At 38.9% G+C, this 25,700-nt stretch overlaps 1 protein-coding gene and 1 long non-coding RNA gene across 3 annotated transcripts; one reads left to right on the forward strand and one right to left on the reverse strand.

Annotated features, from left to right (window-relative positions):
* Positions 1 to 3,619: 3,619 nt before the first annotated feature.
* LOC122987769 lies at positions 3,620 to 24,089 on the reverse strand. Its single transcript, XR_006404591.1, has 3 exons — positions 23,767 to 24,089; positions 10,124 to 10,135; positions 3,620 to 3,629 (listed from the first exon to the last, which is right to left on the reverse strand). It is a non-coding gene; the product is annotated as an uncharacterized LOC122987769 (long non-coding RNA).
* On the forward strand, positions 12,202 to 22,952 carry ncam3 (neural cell adhesion molecule 3). Of its 2 annotated transcripts, none has more exons than XR_006404590.1 (16): positions 12,202 to 14,495; positions 15,212 to 15,283; positions 15,410 to 15,604; positions 15,739 to 15,876; positions 16,536 to 16,679; positions 17,024 to 17,141; positions 17,782 to 17,936; positions 18,142 to 18,272; positions 18,377 to 18,512; positions 18,644 to 18,811; positions 18,990 to 19,110; positions 19,858 to 19,984; positions 20,176 to 20,344; positions 20,570 to 20,764; positions 20,863 to 20,982; positions 21,640 to 22,952. XR_006404590.1 is itself a non-coding variant. In XM_044359800.1 (16 exons), exons 1-16 carry the CDS (start codon positions 14,426 to 14,428, stop codon positions 21,680 to 21,682), a joined length of 2,094 nt encoding a protein of 697 aa, XP_044215735.1. In that variant the 5' UTR covers positions 13,387 to 14,425; the 3' UTR covers positions 21,683 to 22,952. The 2 variants fall into 2 exon arrangements, 1 of the variants encoding a protein (XP_044215735.1); XM_044359800.1 differs by having other exon boundaries at positions 13,387 to 14,495; positions 20,570 to 20,756.
* Positions 24,090 to 25,700: the final 1,611 nt, after the last annotated feature.

The following is a 25,700-nucleotide window of genomic DNA, read 5'->3' on the forward strand; positions in this document are numbered from 1 at the left end:
CACACAACACTGTGAAGCCTGAGAATGAGCCATAAATGTTTCAATGGGAAACTACTGAGAATTCTTTCATAAACTAACACTCAATGAAACCCACCAGTTTAACCCATATTGTCTCTCTATCATTCAACATAGCTAAATTGTCCGTGCTTGATGTCTTTGTTAGATACATTCAGCCCGCTGCCGACCCTCCCCAGGGTCATATAGCCTGCTGTAGACATCCACAAATGGCTCAGTGATAACATACAGCGCAACATCTAAACATCCTCTCCTCCCTTTTTGTGTGACACAGGAAAGTCATCATGAACGCTGACGCACCATCAACCTCGTATGCCCCTGTTATACAGTACATGGAATTATGGTGCATAACACAGACTCTAACATGTCTAACATTTACCTTTCAAATACACAAGTTTGTGTAGATACACAAACACACTGTTATGGCACTTTAAATACAAGCTGCTTATTTTCCTGATTGTTTAGCGCTTACTCTGTTAATGCCAGATACTATTCATTTTATTTTACATTTCACATATTGTTTATTCACTTGTTTACTTTTCTGTTATGTAAATGTGTGCATATGCTTGAATTTCAAATTTATATTTAAATAAACTACACAGAGATCTTGGCATGTGATGTGTCTGTGTTCCTTAGAACGAACACACCCTGGTCTTTCCTAGTAGGCCACTTATTTTCACCAATTTAACCAGCTCAGAGCTGTTTAGCCAGCTCTGTTTATGGACTTTTCCTCTTCTACTTTGTGACGTAGACAACATATACATTCTGTCTGGCAGTCTACTATCTCCACCATCCATCCCTCCGCCGTCTACATACCCCTCATCCTCCCCTCCCTTTTCTATAAATGCAGCGATAACACTGACACAACGTCCACAGGACAAGCAATGTATACAGTGATTAATTCAGCCACATAAACGGGTAGGTAGCATTGACAGATATGTGAATAATTCACATTTCTCATACACACACACAGACGCGCACACTCTTCAGTCACGCCCCACCCAGGGTGTCTGCAGAGTTCCGGGCCGTGGGGCAATTAGGAGTAATGGCAGGAAGCTAGTTAGCGTTATCTCCTGCCATGGCGGACTCCACTGGCACTGATAGACCCTGGACCGGTCACGTAGAGACACAGACGGTCAGACACAGAGCCTGGGAGGAAAGAGGAGGAAGAGGAGGAGGGAGAGAGAGCCCCAAGGCAAATGACCTGAGAGGACATTGATATTATTTAGCAGCTGGGCTCCATCTTCAATTAGACATCAGAGTCGAGAGCGAGGGCACCAGAAAATACTGATACAGACTGCCCAGATTGTCTGTTCAGAGTTCAATTAAATACACTTAAATGTTTCTTTCTTTCTGTTTTCATCTTTATGTTTCTTTATTCTCAGTCTGCGGTCATCTGGAGCATAGTTGCCCAATCAAAAACTTTCCCGTTTTTTTTTTTTTTTTTAATGTGTTCTGGGTAACAAATTACATAATGTCCCATCTATGTGCCATTGCTTCATCTGCAGCAAGGCTCCTGGCTGCTGCAGTTACGATGTCTCTATTGTTCCAGCAGCACATCTCTCTTCCTGTGTGCATAACACTGCACACATGTCTAGGGGCGGGTAGCTGAGCGGGTGTGTTTTGGGGGGCGACAGGGATGACGTTAGGAGTAGTGCTGGAAAGCGTAAGAGGATGTGGTCAGGGAGGCCCAAAAAAGTCCAAACAAAATAAACAGCAGAAATCCCTGAATGGGGCTCAGACACAACAGTCACGTAGGTTTTACCAGCTCCAGTCAGACTGGCAGGCACACAGAGCTGGCAGCATTCAGGGTCCACTTTGATTGTATCTACTGTACGCAACATCTGGAAAGTTTGTTATTCATCATCTTCAAAGGCTGAATTAAAAAAAACTAACCCTAACCCCTTCCATGCATGAGTTATTGGATCACAAATTCATATTTTTTGCGATAGTTAATAGCTTACAATATCCCTAACATCATATGCTAATATTTCAGTCCATTGTAGTGGACACCAAGCATTAACATTTCACAGAGTGTGTGTTCCAACAGACTTTAGTGTTGTAAATAGTGTTGTAAAACATATGTTTCTAAATAGGCACCAGCGATGGCTACGGAACCGGTGCAGTAATTTACTGACTATTGACAAGGAATTATATCAATAGTTTACAGGCTGTTGGTGCAACTTTATACTTCTACTCTGCTACATTTCAGAGGGAAATATTTAAACATTTATGGTAGCAGATATAGTTAATTGGAAAATTAAAGGCTCTGCTTATCAACACAGATGTTTTCAATAACCCTGGCTGATAGATCTCTAGTTAGGTGTAAATTGGTGCCCCAGCAGGTACAGTACAACAAAATCAACAGCTGGGTGGCGGAGATGTCAATCAAGCACAGTTTGTACATGTCTAACACAGTCCTCATAAGATGTCTAATTAGGGAGCATAAGTAGCATAAGTGGAAACACCAGTGTGGGAGGACTATGTGTGTGCAGGGTCTTAAGGATATGATCCTTTAAGGAAATATGATGCATTATTATTGATTAAACTATCAAATAATTGGAATTTGCTCCACCTCAACCAGCTACAACATTAAAATACTGCTTATACTAAATGCATCAGTAGTAACAAATCAGTAATATATAATAATAATATAACAGGGTCGGTAGTACAGGGTTATACTGTAGTATCACTACTTTTACTTAAGTATAGTAATACTTTTTCCATCACTGCTACTGAGTAAGCAAGTAAGTGCAGGCAGTGGGCCAGTTTTTTCCACATTATTTATTATGAGGGCCAATGTTTTACAGCTGCAGTAGAAACATACACCTATATATTTTCAATGTGTTTTGTTTGTGTATTTCTTTTAATTCATGTATTAATAAAATAGTTTTTTACTGTTTGACTGTTTGTTGTAGGATTGTATCTGAGGGCAGATTTCATTTTTTTCAACTAGTATATGAGGGCTAACTTATGTTATAACTCATTTGGCAAAAAATGAGTCACAGGCAACTGTACGTTCTGTGTTGCACCAAAAGACTAGAAATGTTATGGAAGGTTTAACCACAGAATATAAAAAGTGGCCTCATTGCTTTATTTATGGTTGAAAGAAAATAATGTTGATTATTTTCATTACTGATTAATAATTCAATTATATTTTCAATTACTTGATTATATGTGTAGTCTCTGAAATATCAAAAAAAATAGTGAAAAATGCCCATCACAACCTCCCAGAGCTCAAGGAGTCGTCTTCAAATGTTTTGTTCGACCAAAAGTCCAAATCCAAAAGATATTCAATTTACAACAATACATGATAAAGAAAAGCATAATTTGAGCTGAAACCAAAAAATGTTTGGCCTCTTTTCATTATTTGTATGTGTTTGTGTGTGTTTGTGAGTGAGAGGGTGAAAAGGGGGTCAGGGGGGTGGGGAGGGTTGTTATTTACCGTATGTGTTTAAATCTGACATCTTCCCTTTTACCCTCATCAACTCCCAGAGGTAACGGCTCAACAAAAGAATAGGTCTCAGTGAACACTTGAGGCTGAGATAAGACCCAATAACAAATTACTTACAGTAATGCAGCATGGAAAGGTTACGTGCCAATGTGCCCAAACACTGTGTCACTGAATGTCTACAAAGTACATGGGTTCTTCTGCCCCGCTCTGATGAAACGTGAAATATGAAATATGAAATATGAAAGTACAAGATAGAGGGAAAACAAATCTGTATTCATTCTTTATAACAGGATAGTTTAAATGCTTTGACTTTCAAACTTTCAAGAAATCTGTTGTCCATATTTGTGAATCCTGTATGTCATTAACATTCATTCATAAAATTCAACATCAGATTACTGACAGAAAATCCAAAGCATGGCGGATATTCATTCAATCAGTTTTAATGATGTTTTCTAAATGAGAGGCTGCATGTGTTTGGAAGAAAACATCCTTAGTGGAAATTCCAGTAAAATATCAGCTGCCTGCAAACCACTCAGAGCCTCCTGCAGTGTTTGGGCATAAATTCATTCACTCATGTGATGGCATGCAAAATAAACGGCAAGTAAAATAAACAGGGCTCCATTCTGGTAAAATATTGTTTGTATTCCTAAGCAGAGATGGGGTCAACAACTTCCCCCTCAGTTCAAAATGTCATGGGAAACTGTTTTAGCAACAGAGCTGTCGACCCATTGACACACATATATGTAATTTATGTGTTTGTTTTAGGTAAGTTAACTGATTCATCTGACTGTTAATGGAAGACTCATATGAATTCTGCCAGAGATTTCAATTACATCTCACGGTCTTCCTCAGCAGATGAGAGAGTTTGCAACAACGTGAAGATTATTTATATTTTGTTAAAGATATAGACGTCAGAGTGTAGAGATGCAGAACCAGCTTGCAGGTGCTCATTAAGTCCAAGTGCTTGATGAATTAATCCTGTTAAGTTTGACGCTGCTCTGATTGATTAGTCTTAGCACAATTTAGACAAGCGGACTACAGACCAGCCTGCCGTACCATCTGTCTTCCTACTATTGTTGTTGCTGATTGTATTTTGAATTTCAGTGACGTGACATGCACAGAACCCATCTATTGTATATTCTGACTGAATCCATCAGATTGGCTTCAGATGACAGACTGATGATGGACTGAATGAGTGAAGAACAGAGTTTACTTAATCATTTCTTCACCAGATTTAGCTCTTGCCACTTTTCTATCAACCAACAGACCTAAAATGCTGTCACACATTTGACATGTAAAAATATATTTGGAGATGAGATCTTAGTGGCAAACAGCTCCACATTTAAGCAGCTCTTGCAGCAAACATTTTGTCAAAATTTCCAAATCTTTATCCCTGTGGTGTCTTTATAAATGGCTCAGCAGCATTTCCCTCACTTGATGTAAAATAATGTAATTCTGAAAGCAGTAGTGCTCAGGTCCTCACACTCGGATGTTGGTATTTTAATCAGAACAAAATGAACAGCACATCTGCAGCTGGATCTGCCAGAGTGGGTTTAGACGTTCTCGATGTTCAGATGAAAGATCTGATGAGAGACTTCACGGCGACATTCAGGATTGTTTAGACTGCCCAGCTGTTTGATGAGGGACATGGCTTTGGCTGAAAAATCATCTCTTGGAGTAGTGGCACACTTTGTACCAGCCTCGCCCTCTCTTTTACTTCACTCCACCAAATAGCTCTGGCAGTGCTGTTGTTGTAGGAATACTGCCAGAGTGCTGTTTCCCTGACCTTAAGTCTCTCGTAGTTTTTTGATCACATAACCCAAGTTCATTCTGCAAGTGGGTCATCTGTCATTTAACTGACATGAAATCATCTGCTCAGAGAAAACCAAGCAGATAAACAGATGTTAGAGGACCACCTGCTAATGCACTATGATTTTCCTATAGGGCACAAGAAGACAGGAAGAGAGGAGCAGAGAGCAGGAAGTCGTCTGGGTCACTCCCCTTGTTAGCTGATGATTTGTGGAGGTACGTGGGTCCTACTAAACACTGGAGCAGTCCAGAATAGACGTGACATAGTAAAAGCACACACAATCCAAGCACGTACGGTGGACAAGGGGAGAACACACTGTTGTGTTTATTTATTAGCTGTTTATGTGACAACAATGGTTGGTCTAAACAGAGGTTTTGATGGCCGTCTCTCTTATTGTCTTTTGTCTCTGTGTATAAATATAACCTGGATAAATATAGCGACCAGCTGCGTTGTTGTCACTTTCACATTGATAACAATAGAGAGCATAGGGAGAAAGGGAAATCTTCCATTTGTTTAGAGTCTGGACTGTTGCTATTTTAGTAACAGTGATGATACTATAGACGTGAGCATAAACAACGGCCCTGCGTGCGAGGAATCAGCACTACTTAGAATACTGTGATGCTAATAAAAAAATAAGTGTTACACCATTTGCAATACCTACAAGACCTTCATGGTGATGGTATGACATCTTGGTCAAGCAACACTGCAGTACATGAAAAGTATTTTTCCAGAAATGCTGCATTAATTATTATTTGTAGGTAACTGTGTTGTGCCAACCAGTCATATAAATTGGATAAAGCCAGTGCCTTTTTAGCATTGCAGAGTGTAAACAACAAAATGGGGCAAAAGGAAAAATGCCCGTTTCAGTCAGTTCAAGTCAGTGTAAAATGAACAATAAATGTATCTTTAAAGATAGACGGTGAACCACTTCATTACTACTAGTTTTATGAAACATGATTTTGTGAATTCCCCAAGAACTGCTGCCATGGAGTTATCATTTGTTTGGTAACTGTCAGTCCAAGATTGTGTGTTGGACCTTTAAATGATAAAATCAGCACTTTTTTTCTTCCAAATTTACAGTTTATTTACATCTTGCCTAAAGGGTATGGAAATAAAAGAATACATAGTAATAGGACAAACACATGTAGCATGCACTCAACTGACTCCTGACTTGGTATTTACAGCTGATTGAGAATGAAAAGCTATTAATATATAGTTAGAACTGTTAGATTGTTATTGAATTTTAAATTTGGAAATAATAGTACTGCCATACTTTCAGCTGGGTGGAGAGGACGTGTGTAGGCATTACGTACATACAGGCACACGCACACAAACTATTAGTGTCACATGTGCAGGCTAAAGCACTGATCATTATCTTTGTGTGTGAACACTTGGTACTTCCTGCATCTTGATGTCGCAGTAATAGTATAGAGTGACGACATGATTGCACTGAAATGGGGGCAGTGACATGATTCTTCGTTTTACTTTGACTTGAAATATTTCTCGTTCTGTCAGCAGGAGGAATTTTACTGAAGTTGCTCTGAATTGAAGGAATGGAAGCTGTAGCAGGCTTGGAATAATGGAGAAAGCAAAATTTCTGTTTTTTTTAAGTTTAATTGTGGGCTAATATCTATATAATACACACCACTGATCAGTTCAATCAAACATAAAGGAACAATGTGTGTCTGTGTTCAGGTCAAGAATCACTAAAACTATTCAAGTGAACTATCAGATTGAAGATTTACAGGATTTTTGATTTACAGTAAAAACAGTGAGAGGAACACAATCCTAAAGGCAGATGGTTTTCACCCGATATCAAATATACCTTATGGCCAGTTTCAGAGACTTAGGAGGATCTATGATACTGAGAATGAATATGAACACTAAACTAAAGACATGTACACAGATTTGAACAGAGTGGTTACAACAAAAAGGTTCTCAGTAAAGCTTTGACTAGAGCCAAATCTTCGCCAGGAAGCAACTTCTAAACAAAAGACCCTGTGAACAACAACCACCCAGAATCTATTTCAGCACACAGTACAGCAACATGGCCTATGATAACACACACATCATCACTAAAAACTGGGACACTTTGCTCAGTGTTTCCCGAGCCTCCAGTCTTCTCTTTCAAAAGGGCACCAACATTCAAAGACTGGTGAGGAGTCATCTACCCCCACTAAACCCACTACATGATTCCCAAAACCCACCGGTACATTCAGATGTAGCTCTTGGTTCTTGCAACAGACAACACATTTGTGGATGTTTTTAGTCAAAAGACATTTCAATGCCAAAGCTTTGCTAATTGCAGCACAACATATGTTGTTTATATATACTTATATATGTGAGTCTGGCTGTTTCTACATCGGCTGCAAAAAAACGCAAGCTGCAGGAGAGACCAGCTGAACACAACTACACTATTAGGACCCATAACCCAGATACCTTGAAAGCCATGGCCATCAACGGGAGACTTTTTGGGTTTATACCCTCAGGGCCACTTCCTTTTCCAGGCCTAAACAAGGAGATTGACTTCTCCCCCTTTCTATAACTTCTTTTGTCATGGGATAGAGCACCTATGTGGATTTTTCTGTTGCTATACTATACTGTCATGTTATACTATACTGTTCTCACTCTGTGTGAGTGCTGTTTTTTTCTATCTCTGCATTTTATATAATATCATTATTCCTTCCTCTTAGTACTGATTATTATTGTTTTAATTATGAGGTTTGATCACCTGTTGACAAGTACTATTAAGGGTGATCCATTATGAGTATTTTCACACTGTAGGGTGTTATTAAAGTGCTGTTTACCTACAGTAGTGTATATTATCAGATTGTCCTTAACTTATACTCTAGGCTATTGATTTGTGATTGAATATTGACTCTTATCTCCTTCCTTTTTGTCATTATATATGTGAGGTTGTTATAATATATGTTTTCACTTGTTTTGTTGTTCTTACTGTTATGTCTCATATGTGGTCTCTTCAAGGGGCAGAATGCCATGTGACCTAGTCACATGACCACTTGTTTTAAATTGGACACCTGTTCTCATTGCACTTTATACCCTGATGAAGACTCTGAGTTGAAACACGTTGGTTTATCTGTGATTTAATAAAGAATATTTAAACTTATAATTGTATAATAATGCCTTGAATTCTTTTTAGACTGCCTACCAAAACCATGGACTTACATTAAAAATAAGCTGGTTACATAAACCAATGGTTCATAGCTTATCTGTGTGGTAAAGATAATTGAAGACATGCACAAACACACGCTCAGGTCTATTTTGTTCACACAAAGGGGGAGTGAGGGTGTGTCTTCTCCAGTCACGAGAGTCTGTCTCTGTCTCTCTCCCCTCTTCCTGCCGTCTCGTCCTCATGTCTTCAGCTGTCAACTCATTGTTTCTTTGTGTCTGTGTTATATGTGGCTGTGTTTGTATATACATTTTGTGTCTGTGTATTATATGCACACATATACAAAAATGTATTATGTCAAAGTATTATATTATTATACAATGTAGTTTGTGTTTTTGTCGTCAGACATGAAAACAGACACAAGAGTACACAGTACACGTGTGGTGTCCATAAGTATCCACCCTGCTGAACTGTCCTTCATATGTAAACTAGCCTAGAACGTTAATAGCTATATACAGTAGGCTGCTAGAGTCAGAGTTTGTTGTATGATACAGTAAAAGCTCACAGCTCTGGTCAAAAACAGACACCTGTAAGTTTATCTGTGTTTATATTTTACCTACAACTTAAATAATTAACTATCATTAATTATTTTACATCAGACTATTAATTATTTTGAAGCACAACACATATTGTACTTGGACATCTGGTTGAGAATCACACTGTTGGCTCACTTTTTCTTGAATTTACAGTGTTTTTTCTTTAGATTATGTAACACTGTTAATTTACTAAAATTGAATTGGCATGTGTTTGTGTATTTGTGTGTGTGAGTTTTTGAAAACAATTATGAACATAATATAGAGATTTTGGCACCAACAGAGCAGCTATTGTTCTCAGTATTTTGTTTATTTATGGGTCACAAAGACAAAGAGAGGAACATTGAACACTCATGTCATGTGTGTGTTTGTGTGTGTTGTCCTGGATGAAAAGGCAACTTTCCATTAGTGTTGTTTCTAGCTAATATTAATAACTTAACAGTTAACTTGGTGTTACATTATTTCAAAATCTGCAGCATTCTCCATTTATTGTAAGAAAAAAATCTCTAATAAATTATGAAGGTTTTAATCCCTGTTAGAACTGTCACATATCTCAACATGTCAGTTGCACAAGACACACTTAAAGCAGCTATAATCAATATTTTCTATAATAATAATGTATTAAATGACAATTTGTCATGTGAGACGTGGTGCTCATAGTGATGAACCTAAAGAGAATCGGCTTTATATCATCCCATTGTTTAGCCGTCCAACTCGCAACTTCACTGTTTTGGTTCACTCTCACCGCTCTCATAGCATTGTTTTTGGCTGCGGCAGGTAGCTGCTCAGAGAAAAAGCTTTAAAAACCCACTGTACACTACCTGCTCAGCACCAGACTAATAGCTAAAGAGCCAAATATCTCCCTCAGGATTTGGTAGAGACCAGAAACTGAGCTCAAAGAGAGTCATTTGCAACATTATCAGTCAAATGAATGATAACGTTGCTCCATAACTGCTGGATGTGTAATGAGCAACTGTTTACTAACAAGTTCAATGCATCACCTTAGAGGACCAGTTTGTAAGATTTAGTGGCAGAACAAACTTGGAAGAAATGGAGTATAATATTCATGAGTATGTTTTAATCAGTGTATAATCACCTGAAATTAAGAATGTTTTCATTACCTTAGAATGAACCTTTTATATCTATGTAGGGAGCGGGTCCTCTTCCACAGAGTCTGCCATGTTGCACCACCATGTTTCTACAGTAGCCCAGAATGGACAAACCAAGCACTGGCTCTAGAGAGAGCCTTTCGCGTTTTCCGCAAGTTTGTGTCTGGCCACCTGGCTAATGTAAGTCTCATATATTCACGCTCTCGCTTTAGCTCTGTTTCTCCTTATTTTTTAGCTTGCACAACCTTCTTCTTCAATATCTTTGTCTTTCCTTTGTGCTGCACAGGTATCATAATTTTGAGACTGCAACTCTTTTGATTAGCATTAGCTAGCTAAGTTAATGTAATAGCCTGTTATCATGTTTTAAGAGGTAAAAGCTGCTTTTGACAGCTTTGAATCTTGGCTGGCTAATGAAATTCAATGACCTACACATTGTCAACAACCAATAGGTGCACTCTCTCCAGCACCAAACAGGAAGCAGCAAACTGGGTAGATAATAAACATGGCAGGAACTCCACGAAGGCGCATCCTTGCTGTCCCCGTTCTCTCAACCAGGGTCGTGTCCACATTCTGCGGTTTCTTCTCTTTTTCTTTCTGGCTGGTTTTTCAGAACAAACCACTGCACACCCAAGGGCAGCTGTGGCCAAGAGCTGCTTCTATTTATGCTCCATTGTTCAACAGCTTTTCTTCTTGTAAATTTCCATCAGCAGGATGGGAAATAATCTCAAAAGGAATCTAGTTGTAGTCTTGCAAATAGTGACACTGCAAGATCCCCAGTCTTTGCAAAATTATGACACATTGTCTTTAGATGTGAGAGGATGTCAGACTTTAGTCTTTTCAAAGTCTTCTTAAAGTCTTCTAGTGTATGGTAGGCATTAGTTGGCCACGCTACAAAATTTAACTCTTCTCAGTTGTCTGGTTGGTGTTTTCATGCTGTTGTCTGTTAGGCTATTTATCTATACTCTGTCAAAGATGGTTTCCACAAGAAACACCACACTTTATTGTGATTGTATTGAGTTGATGAATAATTCTCTGAGGGTTTAATGACCCCTTTCACATACATGTAACTATTTAACGCTAAATAAATCATTGCTCAAAATATTAATTAAAACAGCTTTAACAGGATGCCTATGCTGGATGTTTGTTAAATAGATACACTTGCATTTTGACCAATGCAGCTGTCTGCATAAATAAGAATCATTCACTCACATTTTGCATAACTGCAACTAAAGCATCTTAAAGTTTTGCCCAGTCATGTACATGACTGTAGGTTTGACTGTGAGCCTCAAGTCAAAATCCATAAGTGCAAGCCAGCACTAAAACTTAACAGATCCATTTTAGTCATTAGTTACTGCAGCTACTGTCAACCAGCTGCTTTTACTGTGTACCATGTTTTCTCAGTTTTATGAATTACAATCGTTATCAAGTAGAAAAAAACACAGCTAGCAAGAATGTGCTGCAGAGTAGTTCTCAGAGTGTGCCCACCCTCGTTAATAGCCCTCGTTAACAGCCCTCATTATGAGCACACTCCGCTCTAATGAGCCATAATAGCGCTTCCTGATAATCAACCTGATAGGCGGCCCCTTTGGACTCTGTACCCTTTGATTGGCTGGCTGGACGGCGGTGTAGAGACTGATAACCTATCAAGGGGGAGGTGGGAGGGGCAGGCTGGCTGTTAGCCAATAGAAGTGATAGGACCCAGAGGAATGAAACTTGACTGGCAGCGGGCACTAACGCGACGTAGATGAAAGAGCAGTGACGTAAGCCGGGTGTTCATGGGCGTGTGTTCGAGGATGGTCATTTGGTTGACCCTTTTTATCTAACCAACGTTGTCACCATGGTAGCAACTTGCCTGTGACAGCACCCACCTGTCACTCAAAGCAGCCACGCTTTTAATTATACATAACTTTAAGCCTTAATAAAATTTAAACGGGTGAATTATGTAAAAATTCACCTGGCATACAGTTGCAATGAAAATGGAAATTAGCTATAGAGACCAAAACTGTTTTTTGTACCAGGCTGTAAACATGTTTATTTCTGCTGTAAAGTTGGGCATTTTAACATGGGGGTCTATGAGGATTGACTCGCTTTCGGAGCCAGCCTCAAGTGGCCATTGGAGGAGCTGCGGTTTTTGGCACTTATGCTTGGATGAATCCCATGTGAGACTGTTTGTTTTTTTCTAGAAACTTTTTCAGGAATATTCCACAGGCGTTTTTCATATAAGACATTTGAACGTGTGATGAGAGGAAAAGCACAGGCATAGGGGCCTGAGCAATGAAGCAAGTGGAGCAAATGCATCCCCATTATTCAGTTAGGGAGAACAAAATTATGGTTGTGCTAGCCCACTTTTTGTCTTTTTAAAAATAAACTTATCATCATACAGTCCCCACAATCAGGTGATTATATTAAAGCAGCCTATATCAATGATCATTTTTCTATTCTCAACAACTGATAAAAACAGGTAATAAAAAAAAATCTGACGCTTTTGGACTACCATTTTAGTTGAGACCAACCCATCATGAGAGAGACAGAAAGACAGAGTGGAGCTTTTCCTCAAAGCGCCAGAGTGTCTGAATTAACAAACCACTGAACATTTGGAAAGTAACTTGTTTAGACCTCTGCAAAATACTCTGCGTTCATTTCAGTTTTAGTCAGACTTTGGATGGAATTATCTTTAAATATGATGAGGCATCACTCCATGTAATGTAATCTCTCATCCAGTTGCTTTGCACTGTGCTTTCATTATTATGATTATTCTCTCATTTCCTGATACAGGGTAAATGAGAGCTGTAAGTTTAGTCTAAGGGGAAGTAAGGTCTAGTCCTGAACTAAAATGGCCCTTTTAAGTCTTGAGGAGCAAAAATCACCCTCTGAGTTGTGCATTAAAATAGTCCTTGATTTGAGATAATGAAGCTTAAAATAATCTGCATGCACCTGGACCCTGAAACCAACGCAGCTAAATGGTATTCAGCCGTCATTCATTTTACACCTGTGCTTTTCCTACTGTGACATGAATGTCTTGGAAAAAGGCCTACTGCACATGCTAGCTCAGTGACATGACTTATGCTGCGTTCACACTATCTTGCATGGTTGGGATAGATTGGAAAGAGTTGATGTTAGTCATAGGAGGGTTTGAAATACTTACAAAATTACATTATATCAATTAAATTTGGGTTTAATTACATTGAATGGCAGACTTTGGCTGATGTAAGCAATCCAGGTTTGCTTGGTTTTCAGGCACTTTGTATTATTAAGTACCAAATCGGATATGTCTGAGCTTTCAGAAAAATCCCAGTTTCCCAGTTCTGGGTTTAAAAAATAGATTTTCTGATTCAAATCAATCTTCATTTGAATTATCCAATATCGATTCATAAAATCTCGAGATCAATCTTTTAATATATGCCTATTCCCATAACCCCGTTAGCCTTGTGTGGCCAACATTTGGTTCTTCATGCAACTGGATCTGGCCACGTGAGATAGTGGGCAATAACGTGTGTGTTACAGTTTGGATCAAGTTGGTTATGGACCAGGCTTTATGTGACTACAAATAAATTTCCATTCAACATTTTCCCTGCCTCCTGTGGACTTGTGAGTACATTGGGTTTCACAAGAAAAGTGGATTTAATTCAGTGGGACATGAGTCATAACTAATATACTTTGCAGATTAAATGGCTTAAGAACTTGGAACATGGTAAAACGGCCATTTTTAAATGAGAGAGGAAAAGATGATGGAGTGATAATAATATCTTTCCCCATCTCTTCTTCCCCTGGGGGGCTGCCTCCCCGTCTTTCATCCTGGAGGGAGAGGGTGGGGGGAGAGAGAGGAAGGAGTGAGAAAAAAAACAAAGATTGGTAAAGGTATAGAGAAATAATGACAGGCAAATGACAGATAGGACTAATTGTGAGGCAAAAAGACAAAGAGAAATAGGAAAGGAATGAGAGGAGGAGGCACGTAATTCAATCATCACCTCCCATTTCTCTTCATGAATGACCTACAGTAACTCTGCAGTCAAAGGAGGAATGAGGACCTATGTGCTTTCTCTCTCTCCCCCCACCCACTTCTCGTTTCCTCTCATGTCCTCTGCTCTGGTACCCCTATATAACCTCTGACACAGACCCTCTCCCTGTCATACTGATGGTAGTTAGCAACAACAGGTGTCTGAGTGTCAGAGTGGTACTGGGTTACAGATATTTGAGGTTTCTTTGTGTGTAAACTTTATTAGATAAAACATTTGAGTGTTCTGTCCAGTTGAGCAGAAAACAAAAAAATTCAGACCTAAAAGACAAACTGTAGAGTGGTGATTTGAGGTGAACATGACAAACCAATCAGCTTCCATCCTGAGAATGGCCCTGCTGCTGCTGCTGGTGGTGGTGTACAGTACAGGTAAGATATTTTAACATTATTTAGATTTTAGCTGCAAAGACAATGTTGTAATGAAATGTTTTGATCCACATCACAAAGCAAGAGTAAGCAGAAGTTGTTCCTGGCTTAGTGAGCTTATGTTGGTCTTTTCAAGTGTAAGCATTGGATTTCCTCTTTTTTGTCCCCAAACTAAAGTTTCCATGTTTGTATAAACAGGGAAAACACTGGTTTCAGTTGGTTTCTGCCTGTCTAAACATTTAGAAAAGATATTTTGATTAAGCTGATGTTTTGCATTTTTTTTTCACTATATAGCTATAAATATACATTTTATGGTTACCATTTATGTTTTGCAATCAGTTTTTGTTGTCTTCTGTCGTATTATGAGGTTTTTTTGGATTGGTTTTTTAAAGCAGAGTTTCGTGTCATAAAGTGGACTCTCTTTACACTTTAAAAGCACAGCGTTGCATAAATGTCTTATGTAAGGCCATTTTTATTTTTATTTTAATAAATATCATTACCGCTCCGTGACTCTATTTAAAAAATGTTAGTTAGGAAATTATGAAGAATTTACAAAGAAATCAGGAAATTACAAATATATAAAATCAATCTATTGTGTCATCAACTGAATCTTGAACTTCCCCCTAGAGCATCAGTTTCAATCAGGTCATTGTTAACTGGAAAACCATCAGTAAGATTTTTCCCCTTTGATAACTCCTCTCCCGTCCTGTCTTCTCTAGATGCTAAGATGGAAATTATTATCGGTAAGAAAGATGTGCCGGTGGGAGAAGACGTCTTACTATTGTGTAAAGGTGAGTCATGAAATTTTTCTGTGTGTCTGCAACGTCTCAGCTTGAACCTCTTCTAGATGCTTTAATATAAATCTACACGTTTATTTTAACTCCCTCTCTTTCTTCCCATCTCCTCTCCTGTCTTAGCTGGGGGAGAAGGAACGATAACATGGAAAAAGGATGGAGAGGACGTAGACGAAGAAAAGGTGCAACAAGTGGATGAGACCTCCTCTAAATTGAACATTAACAAGGTTAGGATGTCGGATGCGGGCATGTATACCTGTCTGTGTGAGTTCGACAGCGGACACAATGATGAAACTCAGGAAAGGCTGTATGTTTATGGTATGTAAGAACAATCATACATTATATATGTGTTGGTGCATCCATTCACAGATACAAATTCATGTTTGATGATGATGATATTAATTATTTTGTTGCTTTAAAATAAGCATCCTAACCCTTTTATCTTTTGTCAGAGGGTCCATCATTTGGCAGCAACAAGACCTACTATGAGTTTCTGGAGGGCGATGATGCAAGTGTTCCGTGCCAGGTGTCTGGCCAGCCAGCAGTGGACGTTCTATGGCTCAAAGACAAGGAAGAAATCCCTTCAAATGGTAAGACCAGCACCAATGCACTGTTAAAAATGTATCTTATTAGGTAACAGCAAGATAGTTTTATTTAAAGATCCCCTCCTGACATGTTTTAGACATATAAAAATGGAATTTTGAATAATAGTTTGTGTCTGATATGATGTTTCCACAAAAAAAGTTAAATTACCTAATTAGAAATTCTTAAAATTACATCTATTCCTTCTTCCTTAATAAAAATTCTGAATCTATGAATATGCAATATTTTTCACTTAAAAAGTTGAACTCCTGGACATAAGATGTCTCCTACACATTTTTGAGTGGGGGGGGGACTTTAATTAAGGATTTGCTTCTGAAATAGGATTTAGATAAGTGTCTGTGACTGTTACTCTTTTAGATGTAGACATACAGTAGATACTGAATGTTTTGGTTGCATACAGTTCAGTGTTTCTTTCTGTGCTGTCCTTGTGGTGCAGCAGAAAAGGCTCTGCAGTCCGATTTCCTTGTCCAACTGCAGTAATGTCACTGAATACTGGGCTTTATCCAGAATCATAATTCTGTCTTTCTGTGTGTTTGTCTCTTCCGTTCCCTCTCTCCATCACTCTTGTTTCTGCATGTCTGTGTTGCACATCTGTTTTTCTTGCATCTCTCTATGTCTGTCTCTTTCTCTGTCGACATCACCTCAGAAGGAAAACGTGTGCATAAACGGAGTGATAACGCACTCATTATTGAAAAAGTTAAGAGAGGCGATGCTGGGACATACATATGTCAAGCCAAGATCAAAAATAGACCCGTCCTGGAAGAGCTCTCCGTCTCCGTTGTCGTCAATGGTCAGTATCTCCTTCATATGATTTAAATAATGACCAGTGTTTCTAAAAATCCATTATGACATGATTTTTTTGGTTCTTGAAAAATTTAATGTGTGCATGAGCAGCTATAGATGCTGTTAATAAGCCTTTAAGCATGACATTGACACACCTGATCGCTCATTGAGTAAAGATAAAAGAAAATCTGCCATGGAGTGTTGTGGTTAGGGATGCTTCAAGGGTTAGGCTCTATGCTTAACAAACACATTTCACCTTAAGTATTAATGCCATAATACATTTGAAGCACAACATTTTGTTTTATGTAAAATGGGAAAACTTTTGCCTAAAATATGAGCCTCCCTCTGCAGCTCCTCCTTCTGTAAGTGTGAAAGAAGATGAGAAGAGAGTGATAGCTGGATCAGACACCAATGTTTCCTTGTTGTGTCTGGTGGACGGCTTTCCAACACCCACAATCACCTGGAAAATGTAAGACCTGGTTTTACCTATGTGGAGAGTTGGAGACGAAACAAAAAACTGCCTTCTTCATTATGCATCAATGTGTTGACAATATACAGGATAGTACAAATGGAAACCAATGCTGATCTGAACATGTTTTCTCTCCATTTCACAGCATAATTTATGAGCTTATTTCAATTCATTTGTTTCACTTAAATCAGTTGACTAAGATGTTTTTCACAAATATTCAATTCTAATATTTTATTTTTCAATTACAATCTTGGTTGAAGACATCTACCAACTGTAACAAAACTGGGTTGTTTTGTGTTGATATTTAGACTAGTGCCCCCTGATACTTAGTATTGCTAATGTAGCATACCATCTTGTCTGTGTGCCGGAGGGTGGAGCAGAGTGCGTGTGTCCAAGGAGGAGGTGTGTGTGTGTGTGTGTGTCTGTGTGTGTGTGTGTGTGTGTGTGTGTGTCTGTCTATCTTTCTCCCCTTCCAATTTTTTCTCTGTCTCCCTCCTCCTCTGGTCTCTTTCTCCTCCCCTTCCTCATTAAGTTGTAAATATCTATAGCATCGCTATATCTCATATTTTGAATGCCTATTAGCAACAAATCACTGCAACATCACTCAGTGTGTATTTTGCTTTACATTTCCCACTTCCAGGCCGGTGGAGTTTGACCACTCACATCATCAGTTCAACTCCGACCGTAGCCAGTTGACTGTATTGTCTGTTGTCAGAGCCGACTACGGGGAGTACATCTGCACCGCCACCAACAAGATAGCTGAGAGAAATGCCACCATCACAGTTCATGTCTTTGGTTGGTTAAACTATTTTTTTCCCCCCACCTTTCTGATAACGCCATCAGAACATGACATAAAGATTAAACCATAAATCAGCATCGTCAACATGAACCTGCTTTTCAACCATGGTGTTACTTTATCCCATTGTATTAAAATGAAATGTGTTTCTTTAAATGTTGATATGGTGGTTACTGTCATGATGATGGAGATGTTTCATTTCAGAGGCCCCAGATGTGTCTGTGACAGCAGAGGAGCAGAATGTGTCAGTGAGTGAGCGTGTATCTGTGTCCTGTAATGTCTCTGGACATCCTCAGCCTGAGCTACACTGGCTCAACCCCATTGGACAAAGAGTGGTAAGAGTGCATGGATGCATACCACACACACACATCTCACTTAATCTGAATTTATGTTTGGTCTAATATGTGATTGGATGTTTGTTTTTGTGTCTGTTTGTCAGAGCTTTGCTTCTGGGCGAGTCCATGTCGTGGATGGTATTTTGGTGATTGAAGACATGATGCCCTCTGATGGTGGACTGTATTCCTGCATGGCTGTCAGCCCCCATGGAAATGCCTCCAGAAAAGTTGCAATACTCAGTAAGACTTTGTGTCTTTGGTGAAGGAAAAAAATAGATGCAGCTATGTTTTTAAACATCCAGTTTTATTCTTTTGTCATTTTCTAACTTTAGTTTTTCCTTCTCCAATCCTCCACCCTGCCACCTCCATAGCCCAGCCTGGTCGACCTCACTACCTGTCAGTCTCACCTGGGCTCGCCTCAGTCCTCTTCTCACTCAAAACCGAACCCATCAGTGGAGGAACAACAATCACAAGCTATGTCCTGCAGTGGAAGCAAAGTCCAGAAGAACAGTGGAAGGAGATCATAGTCCCAGCTTCAGGTAACATTTGCTCCTCATCAACAGTTTTGTATTTGTGTATCATGAGTCTCAGGAGAAAATCAGATAGTGAATCATGATACTCTATACCTTTTACACCTTAAACTATGTTCTGCCACAAATAATAATATGTAATTATGTACAGTAAATGATGTCTTTGTGTGTGTTTGTGCTCTTTTAGATGCACTAATTGTCAACTCCCTCAAGCCATACACAAAGTACATGGTGCGTTTAGCTGCCTTGAATGCACGGGGACTGGGAGAGTTTTCAGACACAAACAACGTCCGCACACTGGGAATGCGTAAGTGTTACACACACTAACAGGATATTAGCAACACACACTGTCAATACACAGCAAATACACATTTAATGTTGTGTGTGTACTTATTTACACATGTCTATACATATGCATGAATGTATCATGTATGCAAATGTAGTGATGTACCATTTACAGTATGTGTATTCATGCGAGCTGCTGTGTATGTTGTACATACCGTATGTATTGAAAGCAAGGTTTTTCCTTCTTATCTGACATTATTCATTTTCTTCATCTTTCATCCAACCATCATAACATTTCCATGCCATCATCATCTGCTGCCCGATGTTCATTCATGCTGCTGACGACACCGCCATCCATCCTCAGGAGGTAAAGAACTGTGATCTAATCAACTAAGAAATAATAAACTGATATGCTTAGTACAGTAATAAAATCTAGTAGGTATGTGTTAATTATTATTCATGACTGTTAAATGTAAATGTATGGTCATCTGTTCTTGAAGTAGAGTCAACAGCCTACTCCTCACATAACTACTAGTCTTTTTATGTCCATGCCACATGAGAGTGCTCAAATTATATCTATCAATTAAGTTATAAATGTCACAATTGTTTTTTTTCTTATTTTGATTGATTGATTAACTTTATCATCCCAAAGGGAAATTGAAAGCATGGGCGCAAAAAAGAGAACATGCACAATATAAACAAGTTGCAGTCCACAAATGACACCAGAGTCACTCAATTCTCTTTTCTTTGTCCCTCCGCCTCCTGCCTGTAGGTGAACCAGACAGTCCAGTTTTACAGACCAATGCGATGAAAATAGAAGCGAACTCCTTCTTTGTCCCCCTTAAAAAGAATGATGATGGAATTCCTCTGCTGAACTACAACATACGATACAGACAGGTACGGGAAGGCATGAGTCCATTCTTATTTGGTTGTTCTTCGCCTCTTTTGAGTGTTAAGTGGAGGTATACTTTGGACGACCTAGTATAAACAACCACTTATATCTCTCCCCTGTTTTCTGTTTCAATATTTTCATTTTATTTCCTGAACCTCCCTCTTTCTATCCTCTCCAATGCGCTCTTTTTCACCAGGATAAAGAGGGGGCTGAGTGGAAAGAGAAGGAGATGTCATCGGATGCTGATTCTGTCTTCCTCAAGGACCTGCCTTTGGGCTCTCAATATCACCTGGAAGTGACAGCAGTCAATGCTAATGGTTCCTCTATCCCTGCCAAGTTCAGCTTCACCATCGCAGAACAGAAAGGTATGTGGCCTGTAGGAGCTATCCTGTATCCTTAGACATAAGATATCTAGAAATTTGGTTCAGACTATCAACAAGGAGCACCAGTGCAAATGGCTCTGAAATTAACGATACCTCAAATATATTGCTCACCACGACGAAGATGTTCTCCAAACTTCAATCCACTTTTAAGTAAATCATCGAAGTCTTTCTCCTTCCCCCTCCGACCCTCTCTCTCTCACCCTGCAGGCGGCGTGACCAAAGGCAGCGTTGTTGGCATTGTCATGTTGATCTTCCTGATTGTCTTCTTAGCGGTAGACGCCACCTGCTGCTACAGAAATCGCTGCGGTATGCTCATGTTCATCGCCGTGAAACTCTTTGGACAGAAAGTTCCAGGCCTCAAAGGGGTTGAAGATGGAGAGGGGACCACGAATGGGTAAGTGGGTATGTGTTTATGTCCTGTTCTCTGTGCACAATACATTGTATATGACAGCAAATTGGCATCATTGTAATTCAAACCTTTGTGTGTGTCCCTGCTGTAGAGAAGTGAAGCTGAATGGACTATCTACTCCGAGAGGCAGTGTGCAACAGGCAGAAGTTCAGACAAAGGAGGGGGGGCTCACAGAAGTCACCTGTGACAAAGCCCCTCTCACCAAACACGAGTACGTATATTCACTCCCCTTTACAGTAAACCTACTTGGATATTTAGTATAAAGTATTTAGAGTCGTAAGAATAATCTGTGAAAACACCTTCATTTCACTTCTCATTCTCATATCTGAGCCATCTCTCTATAAACAGTCACAGGAACAAGCTGTAAACCAAATGCAAACTCCATACTGTGTATAAACCAGTTAGAAAAAATGACATTTTCTCATCTTATGAAAAGCAAATTTCTTTTCATTGTTTCACATATGTTAACACAAACCTAAAACATGTGTAGCACATATTCATCATAGTCTTTTAGTTTCTCATAATGACATGAGCAATATTAGCTTTTATCTTAATGTAAAGTAACACTAATTGTTTGGCTTGTTTTAACACCTGTCGTTGTCACTGGAAAGAAACAACAGTCACGTGACAGTTGAGAGTTTGTTGTCTTGAGGACTTCCATGTTGAAACTGAAGATACATTTAGTTACGAACAAACCACCTGGAATATCTGCTAGATCTGTTTGTAAGACAGTCTTGCTCTGGCTAATTTATAGCACATATAGATTAGCCAGGGCACATATAGAGTAAATTGTTATAACTCTAGTTTGTTTATATTTCTATATGTTTATATACCAATATGTCATTGATGAATTATTTTGTTCCCACAGGAAAACACAGCCAGGTCGAGACTTGCCTACTGCTGACCCATGAGTCCCGCAACTGGAAAAACAAGAAACAACAAATAATAAGTGTGGACCAACAAGTGGTAATGTATCGACAACAGGAGAAGATATCAAACCATCACTCAGTCTTAACAACTGACTGAGAAGAGTCAGCGATCTCTACATCAGATGCAGCTACGATGGGAAAAAGTCAAAGTGATTGATGTTGTCGACTTGTGTTAAAACTATAACAGCCTCTTTCAGACCTCTGTGCTATTGAAGTAAACAGTGAGAGGACAGCGGGCCTGTGTTCAGCCTCTCCTGACATCATGTCCTCTCCTCAGGATGAAAAACCTTCCAGCTTCCAGCTTGCATGAAGACTGCCAGAGACTACAGACAGGATATGATGTCATTTTGTAGTCTTTTTGTAGTTCTGTCCGCTCTGAGATAGATTAGTTCAATATAAGAAAACTAAAATCTCCTTTTGCAGGGTAATCATGATGTCTGTGTTTTACAGGGTAAAAATATCAGTGTTATAAATTATTCTTTTATTCTGCATTTTGAATGTTGTACACAGACACAAAGTATTATTTTATTTTACTCTTTAATCATATCATGAATATCCTGTGTAATGCAGCTTTTTTTACCTTTTGTCTGTGTTAGTATAATGTCAATTCTTTTCATTGTTATTGACTTTTTGTCATAACATTGCATTGTGGCTGCTACTGATCATTATCTTACTTTTAGATTAAATGTCACTGTATTCTGTTATTGACCAGCATAATCAAACATTTAAAGGGCAATTAAGCTTAAACTAAAACCAATTAACCTTAATATGATTATTATGCACTGATATTTATTGGTTTTAAGACAGCTTTACTGTCAAGCACTTACCTGTGAAAAATCTTTGAATGGGCAGCAGCTAACACTGGCCACTCAGAGGACCTGTAATTAAAAGCTACATTTATCTAACCTTCTTTAAAGTACCTGTAATAATAATGTAAATCATATATACATCTAAGTAAATGGACTAAGACTATAAGTTTTGTATTTTATAGTCATATTTTACAAATCAAACATCTAACTAACTCTAATGTAACTGCTGTTTTTTGTTCACAAGATATTTGACAGAAAGGTATGCATGTCTGCAAATTACCTGAAAATATGAATGAAGTGTTTTGATATTGTTGTAATATTGTATTGAACACTGTACATGGTTGTACATACACATGTTGTTACATCTTTGTGCTTTATAAAACATGGCCTGTTAAGCAGCTTTATGTGTTATTTGCCCATCAAATAAATGTTTTTCTTTCTCATTTTAGCAGCAACATCATCACATACAGTAAAATTATTACTATAACACCCAATGGAAAATGTTTTGGTCTTTAATGGCTGTACAAATCCTGAAAATCAGATATCTATTCAGAGAGCCAAAGACTGACAGGATTATGCTCCTTTCAAAAAGACTGAATTGATCCTGCAGATGACTTTAACAATAAAAACTAGAGTTCTGTTTATTCAGGATTTATCATCATACCCTCCAACCCTGTCTCCTGCAAAATACATTTATATATCACTAAATTATTTTCTCAATAAAGTTGTGGTGACAAACATGATCACTGCCTGGATTATGTTCAGATGCAACACTTTTTAGTGAAGGAATCACTTTATGTACCGCACCAGAATCGTTGGTAGGTGGTCGGGGAGGATGGTGGACGTCCACATACACCGGCTCAAGTCGCTGCCCCTTTGCCCTCTTTGGCTGAAGTGCCCCTCTGGACAAAGTTAATATATATAATAATAATATATTATCAGAATGTTATTATTAATGATAGTAATACTATAAAGATTATTCTGATTATTATTATACCAAGTTATCACTATTGTTGTAAAGACAACAACATCAGGTGACTTGGATGCAAACTGTGATGCTGCTGCTGAAGGTGTACATGTAGTTGATAAAACAACATTATGCTGTATCATAGAAACTTTTATTTGATTATTTTATATGTCTTTTACTGGCTCTTTTTAAGTGTAAAGTCCCCCTCCAGTCATAAATGTGTTTTTCTTCTTGTTCCTTAAGTTGGATGTTTACCCTAATAGTGATGTGGAAACATGTAGCTTCCAGACTTTACAGTGAAGAAGGAGACATCTTGTATCTAGCAGTTAAACCTTTGAAAGGAAAAATATTTGCAGAATGTGTTTCAGTATTTTCATCATTTGGAGTATATATCTCTAAATATTTGTGCTTTTACTCTATTATGTTCTAATGAGAGAACACAGGCCATACATATCATACATACATCATGACCTTGGAACTTTAAATTTGCACTTACTGATAATTTTAATATTAGTTTTTACTGTGAAATGTGTGTATGATGTCTGCTATGTGTGGCTGAACTCTCTTGTTCTCTTGTTCTCTGTAAAAGAGATCTTCATCTCAATAAAACTTCCTGAATAAACAAAGTGTAACTGAATAAATAAATACTTTGATGACTCTGTCTCCTGTGAGTCCTCCAGTCACATGGAGATGCAATACTAAATCACTGGAGTAACCCTTTAACATAATCTGGGCTCGTATCTGTCTCCAGATTGTTAAGTCACCAGTTGGTCGACATCTACAGTCAGGATGTTAATTTGCTGTTATATTTTCAAGTCTACACTAATGTAAAATACCAGGTAAAATCTCATAAACTGTGTCTTGTACTTCAGCATAAAGACGTGATCTCTAGCATGTTCTTTAGCTTGCACTGGTGGCTGAACTGTTCAGACTTCAGCAGAAAACATCTGCTGTGTCTGCTGAAGACATGAATGATCTGCTGGTGGAGGACAGCAAGAGCACAGTGAGAGTGAGGTGAATTACTGGGACACACACACACACACACACACACAGTCCAGCACAACACCTGACGTTAACTTGTCTTATGTCACACCAATTTGTCTCTAATGAGGAAGAGAGAATGAGTAAAAATGAAGCTTGTGTATTCTTTCTGTTTGAAGGCTCTGGGAGTTTGAGCCTCTTCTCAAGCTGGCAAGAAGAATCCTGAAGAGATTTCACTTGTCTCATCACACTTGATTTATTCTGTCAATATGTCAACTCTGCTAATCATATCTGAACCAGGTCCCCACCCCTCTGTGCATCATGCTGCATCAGGTCACCTTCTCACGCTCCATCAGAGATGTCGTGGTCCTGTCTATCCAGGAGAAGGTTAGACAGAGTTACACTGAAGACGTCCTGGTGAAGAGGCTGAACACCATCACTGATGTCGCAGTGGGAGAGATCTGTGTGCTGTTTCAGCCTCAGACTGACCGAGACTCTGCTGCTGTCTTAGCTCCTCCACCTCGTCTGATGCCTCCAGCTGAAGTTTTGTCAGTCCCGGATGGTGAGACCATGAACGAAGAGCCCAACAGAGAACCAGACTCTGTTGTGGTTTCTCCTCCACCATATCCTGTTACTCCTGCTGATAGACCTCCTGACATCCTTACTACAGAGGTGCTTGCTTCTATACAGCGTTTGGAAATAGGCACTTGTTCTCCCTTCTTAGCATTTTTCCTCCCTTTTTCCTCATTGATTTACATGGGTTTTAAACTGGTTTGTTTTTCAAAGCCTTACTGGTCAGTCAGGCAGCCACCAGACTTTATGTGCTACCTCAGGCCAGGCCACCAAACACTCACTGACTGGTGCCTTCACTTGCCTTTTTTTCTGGAGGACTTTTGTCTGGGCTAGAGGTAGACTACTATTGTTGCAAAGTCTCACCTAGGGCACCGATATAGTCAGGGCTGAAGATAAACCGTATTTGGTGACCCATCAGATTCTGTGAGCTGCAGTGTTGGTTAGGTTTAGGTATGAGTGAGATGGTTAGGGTAAGCGTAAGAATATCAGGGCAGGTCACAGAATTTGATGGGTCACCAAATATGGCGTAACATTGGCCCTGATTATAAGATTATCATATATTATTTCATGTAACTACAGCTGTTAAATAAATGTAGTGGAGTAAAAAGTACAATATTTCCCTCTGAATTGTAGTGGAGTAGAAGAAAAGCAGCATAAAAATGACAACACT

This window comes from Thunnus albacares, chromosome 8 (genome assembly GCF_914725855.1).
Source record: "Thunnus albacares chromosome 8, fThuAlb1.1, whole genome shotgun sequence".
NCBI classification, from domain to species: domain Eukaryota; kingdom Metazoa; phylum Chordata; class Actinopteri; order Scombriformes; family Scombridae; genus Thunnus; species Thunnus albacares.